Source organism: Cydia fagiglandana, chromosome 3, assembly GCF_963556715.1.
Source record: "Cydia fagiglandana chromosome 3, ilCydFagi1.1, whole genome shotgun sequence".
Taxonomy (NCBI): Eukaryota; Metazoa; Arthropoda; class Insecta; order Lepidoptera; family Tortricidae; genus Cydia; species Cydia fagiglandana.
Window position 1 is genome coordinate 6928529 of NC_085934.1, and position 11620 is coordinate 6940148.

Here is an 11620-nt window from a genome sequence, read left to right on the forward strand (position 1 = left end):
TCAAAGGTTATGTCCAGTATTTTGAACTTAGCCGAATTAAGTGTTAAAACTTATACGATTTACACAATATTGCAGTTATCTCTTGAGCCACATGGTCACTACTGTACGTTTATTCTTTCTAATTCTGGACACGAGTGGTCGACTATACAGATCGAACTTACAATTTTGAATTGACGCTAGGTCGTAAATTTATCCACTAATTAACAACTACGAATAATATTTCACAACAAAATATTGTTACTTATTATACATACATAAAAAAAAAGGAATTTTAGCCGTTTCACATAGAAATAAAAGGCGACCAAGTGCGAGTCGGACTCGCGCCTCAAAGGCGTAAGTAAGTTCAGTAAGTCGGGTCATTGGGCTAGTTTTCGTCCGGCTCTCGTTTTCGTCTACTTGACGAAATATGAAAATAAACTAAAATTGCTGTACACATTTGGACTTATTGCAATCCTTAATGTCTAAACGATATATCCACATAAAATAAATACAATATTTCGCAAGTAGCTAATTAAAAATGAAATATATTATTTGCTAATCCGTCAAGTAGATGAAAATTGTACCTACAATTTTTACAGTTTTTCCTGTTTACACGACTGCCCAAAATAAGGAGTGTATTGTTTTCAGCGTTCACGTTTGTATGTAGGACCTACAGTCCTACAATACATATACATATATATATATATATATATATATATATATATATATATATATATATATATATATATATATATATATATATATATATATATATTGTTTATACGTCAAGGATTGCAATAAGTCCTTATATGGGAGTGAATATAAACTCTGGGCAGGAGGACAGCATACGCTGTAACAACTTGAATCTGAACTGTTTGCCTTATAGTTCGAAAATTTCAGGTATTCTATGCATTTATGTTAATAAGTAATTTATATCGTTGTGCTATTTACTAAAAATACACATTAGGCATTTCAATAAATTATTTTTACCATATATTTAACATAGTTTAGCAATTTACTTCCTAATTTTCTTACAACACTCAGACGCAAGTTCAAATTATTGCTCAATAGATATTTCTAAATACTAGTAGGGCTACCATGAGTTGATACTTGGTGTTTACGCTAGCGACTTCGTGAACTCGATCGCAGTCTATCTCGCTCGCACTATGGCACTAATGTAATGGTGCAATTGAAAGTGCAGTCGACAGCGTAAATGTCAAATGTCAACTCATGGTAGCCGTGCAGGGCTTATTCTACAGTTATGTTAACAGGAGTTTAGCAAATGACCAAGTATACTTATATGCGTTAATCATATTAAACAAACAGGAATGGCGCAAATCTTTTTAGCACCTTAGACAGCCTCGTTCACAGTTCATTTGAGAAATAAAGCTAATCTAAGCGCACAGACAAAACATCCTCTAGACTGAGCATAGTCGCGCTACCCCCGCTGCCACGCATACGGTAGTTTTACTCCATGTTCGAGTCGAAAGTGTCTTTGTGTGACGTCCGTGAACGTCGTTTGAACGGACCAATCACGACACGGGACTTCGCTCACCTCGTCCCGCGCACCCCCGCATATTTGGCAGCATCAGCTGCATGAAATAATTACTCTAAACTACGTCTAGAGGATTCCTAGTCTATGTCTAAGCGTAACTTAAATTAATAATTTCATTTTTCGAATCGTTTCTAGTTCATTGCACAAAATAAAAAAGTTCTCCTCTGGCACCGTAAAATGTACAGTCAGCAACAAAAGTAGTTACACAATATGCTCGAAACATGGTATAATAATATACTCCGCCTGGTACTCTCTTCCCGTCTTTTCTAGGTCACCTGACTGACACAAGCCTACGTCATCATGCGACAGAGCTATATGATAATATGCGATAGCGCTATATATAGCGGCCATGTTATTGTGACGTAGGCTTGTGTCACTCTGGGAAGAGAAGACCATGTTTTATTAGACTAGTTATGTGCTCGAAATATCTGCTGATTTACATTGTCAAGAGAACCCACTAATTCATTAAACATTACCAAGCCTCTACTACTTAGTTTTAAAGTACCTTATTGTCTGTTTCTAACAAACGCAAATGTTAAAGTGACAGACAAGGACAAACGAACTATAGCTATTCGAGGTTTGGAAGGCGTTTATGAACAAAAACACTTTTTATACCACGTCGGTGTCAAACAAGCATATTACGGCCCGCCTAATGGTAAGCAGTCACCGTATCCTACAGCTTCAGATTCGAGACTTGTGTAATTTTGAGCACATTTGAGTTATATTACGTACCAATTTTGTTTGTTGACAGAACACGTACCGAAAAAATACAGCAAATAAATAACAGTAAAACAATACAGTTCCGCTTATTCAATATTCATATAAACAAGCAGCCGTCTCCAATATTATAGGTATAACCAAATAACTAGCTTCTCTACATATATATTATGTCCGTGAGATGTTGAAAAAGCCTATTTGGAATAATTTGGCCGCGGACGGCGTTCTTGAGTAAAAGAAAATGAATTTAACCACAAAGATAGTATTATAAGAACCAAAATAGTGATTATTACTGCAATGTTCTGCCGCCAGAGGGCAGCACTAGCGCCTTTAGCAAACCATAGAGTAACTTATACATACTTTGCCTTAAACTGTTTTTGACGAGGAGCTGTCCATAAATTACGTCATCGATTTTTGACGTTTTTTGCAACGATTTGTGACGTTCGAATTGCAAGACCGCGGTAGACCCCCAGATTATGATGGATTGTGGTAGTGGCGTCCCCTATGCAAAGTTTCGCGTAATATTCCCTATTGACGCAGTTATATGACTTATACGTCACAGACAAAACATCCTCCAGACTGAGCATAGTCGCGCTACCCCCTCTGCCACGCATACGGTAATTTTACTCCATGTTCGAGTCGAAAGTGTCTTTGTGTGACGTCCGTGTCTTTGAACGGACCAATCACGGCACGGGACTTCGCTCACCTCGTCCCGCGCACCCCCGCATTTTTGGGATCATCGGTTGCATGAAATAGTTGCTCTAAACTCGGTCTAGAGGATTCCTAGACTAATGCTATATGTAAACCTTATTACAATTAAATAAGGTCTACTCCGTCAGTCAAGTGTGCTGTTGTTAGTGCAAGAGAATCTCTCTTGGTGCAAAGTGAACGCCTTCAACAAGGGAGCTGAAACAGTCGCCGTGGCCGTGAGAGACAGAGAGTATAAACTTTAGCCATTCGAACACTTGATTTTTTGAACTCTATTCCCTAGGTAATAAGATTGATAACTGGTACCGGTACCGCCCATGATGCCGGCTGTCAATGTCACTGTGCGAGCGTGACAGCAATATAATTGTACAATAGAGGTAGCAACAGGCAAGTCAATGTACGAAAAGCCTTGTGGTAGGTAAGCGTCTTTTCTTTAATATTGTATATTCTAATGCTCAAAATGATTTCACCAAATTCAAAATGATTTTTTGAACATCTCATGGACGATTTGGACTAATAGACCTTATTCGGCTTTTTCTTTCAGCGGCTCCAACTCTTCCGGGTTCTCGTCCATACTGACCGCCGAGTCTGTTCGCGACTTGTCCACCGGGTATAACCTAAAAACAACACCATGTCAAGTGAATTCTTAAAACAGACGTAGCTTATTGATGGAATGACGTGACGAGGGATTGTTTTTTTTTCATAGCTCAGCACGAGTGCGCCGCGACAATCTCTCCAGATCGACAATATCGCTAGAGATTGACTACATGTTTTTTTTCTAACTGTAGTTAGTAGAGGACGGGTAGTCGTTTACCTAGCACGAAATTTCAAAAATTTACTTGCATTTAAATGAATAACAATCGCGCGAATGGGCCCTTGCAAATATCGTCCTCTTAAAGGGCATGTACAGTCGCCATCAGATATATCGGAGCGGCCAAGGTGTTCACAATATCTGAACACGTGCTCTAACGCTTTGACAATAGAGGCGTGCTCAGATATTTGTGAGCACCTTGGCCGCTCCGATATATCTGATAGCGACTGTACGTGAAGGCGCGCCAAGGTAGGACCACCACGGAGCTTAGACAGAGTACACATAGACATCACTACACTTTATAAAAACAAAGCCCCCGGCGCGTCTGTCTGTGTGTATATATGTTCGCGATAAACTCAAAAACTACTGAACAGATTTTCATGTGGATTTCACCTATCAATAGAGTGATTATTGAGGAAGGTTTAGGTATATAGTTAGATAAGGTTTTGTGTAACACGTGCGAAGCCTTGGCGGGTCACTAGTAAAGTAATATTTCAAACTACTTACCATCGCTGGTATAGATAAACGAGGAACACCAAGTCATCTCTAAGGCAAGCCACTCGATGCGCGGTCGGCATAGTGATAATGAACGCAAACACATCATCTATGAACGTGTTGAACGCCTTGTACATGAAGGCGCGCCACGGTAGCGCCGCCACGGAGAAATATTTCAAACTACTTACCATCGTTGGTATAGATACACGAGGAACACCAAGTCATCTCTAAAGCAAGCCACTCGATGCGCGGTCGGCATAGTGATGATGAACGCAAACACATCATCTATGAACGTGTTGAACGCCTTGTACATGAACGCGCGCCACGGTAGCGCCGCCACGGAGCGCAGGCGGTAGTTCACGAAGAGTTGGGGAAGCATGAAGAGGAATCCGAACGCGTAGACGCCGTTCACGACGCTGTGGAGTGCCCAGGAGTACCAACTGAAACAAGACGAATAAGTATGTGAAAAGTGTTTCTTTATACCACGACGGTGGCAAATAAGCGTGCGGCCCGCCTGATGTTAAGTAGCCTCCGCAGTCTATGGGCGCTTGTAACTCCAGTGGATTCACACTTCATGGCCTAGGCCGCATCCGGCACGCCGAGGCCGCAGTCACCTCTAGTGGGGCTCGTAAAAACGGCACCGGCGAGACACAGCGGGTACAGCAGCATGGACAGGTACTTCATGAGGCCGCGTCCGGCACGTCGAGGCCGCACTCACCTCTTGTGGGGCTCGTAGAGCAGCGAGTAGACCGCGCCGGCGAGACACAGCGGGTACAGCAGCATGGACAGGTACTTCATGAGGCCGCGTCCGGCACGCCGAGGCCGCATTCACCTCTTGTGGGGCTCGTAGAGCAGCGAGTAGACCGCGCCGGCCAGGCACAGCGGATACAGCAGCATGGACAGGTACTTCATGAGGCCGCGTCCGGCACGTCGAGGCCGCACTCACCTCTTGTGGGGCTCGTAGAGCAGCGAGTAGACCGCGCCGGCCAGACACAGCGGGTACAGCAGCATGGACAGGTACTTCATGAGGCCGCGTCCGGCACGCCGAGGCCGCACTCACCTCTTGTGGGGCTCGTAGAGCAGCGAGTAGACCGCGCCGGCCAGACACAGCGGGTACAGCAGCATGGACAGGTACTGCATGAGGCCTCGTCCGGCACGTCGAGGCCGCACTCACCTCTTGTGGGGCTCGTAGAGCAGCGAGTAGACCGCGCCGGCCAGACACAGCGGATACAGCAGCATGGACAGGTACTTCATGAGGCCGCGTCCGGCACGCCGCGGCCGCACTCACCTCTTGTGGGGCTCGTAGAGCAGCGAGTAGACCGCGCCGGCGAGACACAGCGGGTACAGCAGCATGGACAGGTACTTCATGGCCTCGGCGTCGGCGGCGGCGGTGCTGCGCTCGGCCGCGTCCGGTACGTCGCGCCACACGCGAGGCCGCCAGCCCGACCAGGAGACGCGCACGTGGAGGATCTTCGTCACCTTCCATAGCTGGAAATACAAGGAGCGCCAGATTAAGACATTTTCCTGCTCTAAACATTGCTAATCCCCCTCTATCAGGGATCATTAATCATCATCATATTCGATTGATCCCAAAGTTTTTGGGTGCCTCCCTATTAACTGCCTCATTGGCTTATTTATTAATTCGGCAACTATTGGAAGTACCTATTGAATTCAAAATTAAAGAGATTATATGCTTTTCTAACAGAACCCAGGCATATTCCTTAAGCTGCGATATTAAGTAGTTTACTTAAATAAATATAGGTTACTACGAGTATAGGTGCTTCAAATGATTGCGTGTAACTAGAAATGACTAATAGGGAGGAAACGGGGAAAATAAAAAAGTTTATTGGGTAAAATACCTATATTTGTTATCATGCCCAGTGTAGAGAAAAATAACTTTGCTTACCTATTGAAACAAACCTACTAACCACAATCAGTAGCAGAAGTATCTAAGCAGGTAAGGTTCACAAAATATACACGGTGTAACATGAGGAAACCGAATAATTTTAACCACGCATTTCTGAGATCAAAAGAAGTCGAAGAAAATGTAATATGAGTTTAGGTCAATTTCGCCAAAAAAATATTTTTTTATTTGTTTTATTTTTTCAATTTTTTGAATGTTTTTGTACATAAAAAATAAATGTTATTAGTAAACTTGTCACTTAAAATTGATTTTTACATTTTTTTTTCGTAGAACCTACTTTTTGCAAAGTGTTACTTGTCACTTTTTGACATCTATCAATAAGGATATTTAGACTACGTCCCATAGCAGCAACATCACCACCAAAAAGGCCTTTTACACTATGTAACAATAAAAAACTTGGTTTTTTTTAAATTAATAATATCTCTGAAACTAGGCGAATTTCAAAAAAGTTTATAGGACATTTTTGTGTTTAAATATGATTAGGAATATGCTGTTAAAATTATTCGGTTTACTCATGTTACACCGTGTATTGAATACAACTTTCTTTTTAAGATAATAAGAGCGCGTTTGCCGTTTAGCAACTTATACGGCTGACTGTATTTTTTCTATATCACCAGCGTCTCTACTCGATTTAGTTGCACATTTAGAGCAGCGACAGAGTAGATTTATACAGAGTAATCCATCATCAAACAAAAGTACAAAATACTCGTATTTAAGACGCGAATTATACGAGTACGATGCACGCTACTCTCCGCTGACTTGGATTTGTGACTGATGGACTTATATCAACCGGGATATGGACCGTGATTACCTTTTGTATTGTTATTGAAATATCGGGACCTCGAAAACAATACAAAAGGTAATCACGGTCCATATCCCGGTCGATATTTAAGTCTAGTAAAACTAACCGTGAATCATTCAGACCTATTTATTACCGCTCGTAGGAAGCAAGTGTAAGCGTAGCAAGCACGTTCGTACGTGACGTGACAATTCTTAAACAACATGAGATATGGTACTGCAATTGTTCCTATACAGTGGCAGCGACAACTGACGCGTGACATGTATGACACGTCGGCCTGAGAAAACGGTTTTCATGGTGGTTAGCGATGTAGGTCATATCCCATCCATATGTATAGGTAGGTTGTTTTCTACGTGAAGTTTAAACAAAACAAAACATTCGAATAACCCTTTGTGATTTATATATACCAATTTAAGTAAATACTTCGCCGTTGTATCTTTTCGTACAGTCACGGACTTAGGGCCCCCCCAACATCTAGCGTCTTTCGAGGGTCGGCGTCTACAACTCTATGGCCGCTGCTCGACGCAACGTCGACGCAACTGCGCAGCGACGTCATTTTCCATAGCGCTGACCAGACGCCGACGCTCGAAAGACGCTAGATGTGGGAGGGCCCTTATGTAGCGTTTGTATGCGAGGGACAACGACTCGTGTGGCTGTATATTTGTATAAGCCAATGCGGGACTGGCAGCAGCTTCATCTGGATTGTGCCTCTGCGTTTTTTTGGGCAAGATCTTGGAATCATGCGTTGTCTTCAATTTCGCGATGGTACCCCGCCATCTATCGCGATCTATCTATTTTATAGTAGTTTGTATAGTAGAAAATGAGGTCTCACCTCAATAACTGCGCTGACGCCAGCCGGCACCAGCACCAGCAGCGACGTGTGCTCGTCCAGCAGGTAGAAGAAAATGACCAGCTGCGAGAACGCGCGCCATAGCACGGTGCGAGTTGAGAGCCCGCCCAGGGAACGCTTGCTTCGCCAGAATGACACATCGTTCTTGAATGACAGGAAGTCGAACAGCAACTGCAGGGTAATGTAGTCAGTTATAGAAATTTTGTCATCTTCCATGGGCAAACTGGCAAAGATAGCGAGTATAAGATATACTATGTTGGGTGGACACAAAAACATCTAGAACAGCATGTCAAAGAGAAATATTTTATTGCATGCATGTATAGGGTCCAATTTCGAGTGTTAAAAACGCATTTAGTTGTCCCTCATGACGGTAAGACAAGAAAAAAAGTGTAAGGCGTTAGTCCAACATGTGAAAAGTATATCAAGGTGATAAAGTTGTGGTGTTCATCATTATGAATGCATAATTAAACCATGAGTAATAAAATGACGTAAACTAAAATTATTTGATCAACTGATCCATATTACTCAAGTGTATTTTGCAATAAACACATCCTATGTTTGCATATTATTTAGGGACGTAAAGTGGCATCTGAATAAACATAAGATTAAGATAATAACAATGTTACAAACAATAATAATGTCACAATGTACTCACATGACAACTAGCAATCAAAAGCGTTGCAGACAGCAGGTACAGATTGGTATCAGCAAAGATACCCTTGACATCATCAACATCTTTGTCGCTAAATCCGAGGTTATGCAGTTGTTCCAAAGCCAGGCGGACATGTAGGGCCAAACGTAAGGAGCCATATGAGGACGGTGACACAGTGACGGTTATGTTCACTTCAGAACTGCTGCTGTTCAACGGCTGAAGGTTTGACAGTCGAGATTTCAGTACATTGTGCTGAATAATTGGCAAGAACTTACGGTTGCGTAACCTGAAAAATATGTGAGATTAACATGGTTGAAGATATTTCACACTTTGTTTACTCTAAAAGTAATTGTATAAAATACCTTTTAGATTGTTGATAATTCCTGACATAATGTATGTTTCTACTAGAAATTTTCTAGTGGTTTTCAAGCGTATAGTTCGTTTTTTTTTAGCATTAGAAAGAACTTGCAAGAAGGGCGATCTTGACATGTCTTTTAATTGAAAAACGCTTTTTAAAAATCAAAAACTATTACTTTAAAAGCAGAAGAATATAAATGATCGTATTAGATTCATAATTGTTACATATTTGCCGTAACTTATTTTTAAAATGAGTTTTTCAATTAAAAGACACATCAAGATTGTTTACCTTATTTCTAATGCTAAAAAAACGAACTATAGTCATGAGATAAATAAATAAATAAGTGTAGGACAATCTTACACAAATCAACCTAGTCCCACACTAAACTCAATAAGGCTTGCAATAAGATGACGATATACCATCAGGTGACAAGCAAAACTCATTAATTACTACTTAAATACGATTTAACAAAAATCAACCTTATTTAGGTATTTATATGGTTTCACTATGGCTATTAACTTGCAGTATTGATTAGTGAGTTTTGCTTGTCCTACAAATAGACACTTATACACATAGAAAACACCCTTATCTCAGGAAGAAATATTGGTGATAAACACACAAATAAATGGCTTTACTAGAATTCAAATTGGAGGCTTCATTACTAAATACCTTACTTAGTAATGTTAATGTACTTAGTTATTTACTTATTTACTTTGTCACTTAGTTAACCACTTACCTTATGAAAGAGTATAATTCCCCAGGTATTTTGTTAGATGGAAGATTTAAGTTGTCTGTTAGAACAGACAGAGGAACTATGGTGTTTATATGAGCTATGGGCTTTACATTATGAACCTTTGGATTTTTCTCTTCGGTCTGAAAATTTAAATATAATTAGTGTATTTTACAAAATACTTTTAACCTTTTGACCGTCAAAGACATCAAAAGCCGCACGCGGCTACAGCCCAATATCAACCTTCGTGCATTCCAGCAAGGTTCACGATGACGCGCCACAAACGATACGCGCAGCGTTCAAAAGGTTAAAATGTATACAAACGCACTGTAACTCATTCAAGCAAAACTAAAAAATATTGTAGCTCACTGGCTGAATTACCAAGTCACATAGTTTTTTTTTTCATACTTTAACCTTCAAGGATTTGAATGAATTAGGTAATAGAGAGAAATAAGTAAAAAATTAACCAAAGCCCCTCTTGTAATTAGTAATCAAGTGTTAAGATAGACATTCCATATTTGCATTTTTCCATATTTTCCAAATATGGTATTAATGCAAATTGTAATAAAATAAGCAAAATTAGTTATCAATGTCAATTCATTTACTACATGCAATTTTGTCAACTTTACACATCTACATTCAGGAGTGGAATTACTTTTTTACTTATACTCAAGAGTTTTTTAAGAAGAGTTTTACTTAAGTCTTCTAAGAAAGCTTTATACTTAAATCTCTTACATCTTTATTTAATAAGTTAAATGTGGCAGCCTGTGGTTCAATAAATGTGATCAATGGCAAGGTATGCAATGTTTCTGTCCTAACGATGTCATCAAACTGCTTGTACAACCGGTCTTCATCAAGGAGAACCGCATGCATGAACAATGTGCCATTATTGCGGGTTCTGCGAGGAATCTTCAATGTGACGTCACTGTTAAACAAACAATGATTTTGTTAGTTAACAGAGGGCACTTATTCCACTTTCCATTAAATTTTTGTCTTGAAATAATGCTGAAAGTAGTTTTTATAGGCTCTAGTGGAATATGCAGAATTTAATTGGTTAATAATGAGCATGGTTTAACAAATTATACACCTAAACCTTCCTCAAGAATCACTCTATTGATAGGAGAAAACCGCATGAAAATCAGTTCAGTAGTTTTTGAGTTTATACAAACATACATACAAACACACTAACAGACGGACGCGGGGGGGACTTTGTTTTATAAGGTGTAAGTGGTGTAAGTACAAGAATTATTGTTCCATGATCCATAAATATATTTTAAAAAAAATCTTATTTATAAAAAAAATAGGTTTCTCTAACTTAAGGTTAAAAACAAACGAATAACGATGTTTAAGGATGTTTATACACTCACATAGAAGCCGAATTCCGGTAGTCGAAATTCACCGAAGTATGCACCTTTGTCACCGCTTCTGAGGCGGGATCACCGGCGTGCGGATGTTCTCTAACAGAGGTGTAAAGAACTAAATGCTGTACTGGATCTGAAGCTAAATAGGAACTAAAACATCGTTCGCCACGACTACATTCGGGCGGTATGAATATTTCAGCTAGAGTCCATATCGTATTAATAACATATCCAGCAAATATTAAAGTTAATATCAAACTAACTGAGATGTATTTCATCACGAAATAATTTATAAAACTATTACTATACAATTGAATTTAATTTAGCAGCCTCTCGTTTTCTGTATGGATTTGTCAAGTTAAAATAGTTAAATTGAAAAAATTGACATGACATTGACATTATTGACGATTGAGTTGACGTTGGTTGACAGCTTTAGTTTGACATTTTGGGTACGTTCGCAATGTTCGCATATCAACAAAGTGTTATTTAAGGGTAAGTTACATTTTCTTTAATTTAGCATTTATTTATTTCATTTATAATTTTTACATTAAAACTGTTTCGAAAGTGATATGAATTCTGAATTTTACCGTTATTATGTTAGAAAAATCTGAAAGTATAACGGTTAATTTATTTATTTTTAATGTATCATGATAATTGTGGTAGCCCTATTATTATAAGTCTAAG

The 11620-nt window shown here is 39.8% G+C and overlaps 1 protein-coding gene across 1 annotated transcript; it reads right to left on the reverse strand.

The window, feature by feature from the left end:
• Positions 1–737: 737 nt before the first annotated feature.
• Positions 738–11293, reverse strand: LOC134679936 (lipid scramblase CLPTM1L). Its single transcript, XM_063538887.1, has 8 exons — positions 10946–11293; positions 10314–10503; positions 9585–9721; positions 8494–8776; positions 7821–8009; positions 5554–5753; positions 4454–4705; positions 738–3576 (listed from the first exon to the last, which is right to left on the reverse strand). Exons 1-8 carry the CDS (start codon positions 11212–11214, stop codon positions 3483–3485), a joined length of 1614 nt encoding a protein of 537 aa, XP_063394957.1. The 5' UTR covers positions 11215–11293; the 3' UTR covers positions 738–3482.
• Between the last annotated feature and the right edge of the window lie 327 nt (positions 11294–11620).

What these genes read in the sequence shown, in the direction of transcription:
- LOC134679936 (XM_063538887.1), bottom strand. Translation starts at nt 11,214, where the DNA reads ATGAAATACATCTCAGTTAGTTTGATATTAACTTTAATATTTGCTGGA. An exon ending in TACCGGAATTCGGCTTCTAT is followed by an intron (nt 10,504 to 10,945) that starts GTGAGTGTATAA and finishes TTTGTTTAACAG; the next exon opens with TGACGTCACATTGAAGATTC. An exon ending in GAATTATACTCTTTCATAAG is followed by an intron (nt 8,777 to 9,584) that starts GTAAGTGGTTAA and finishes CATATTTTTCAG; the next exon opens with GTTACGCAACCGTAAGTTCT.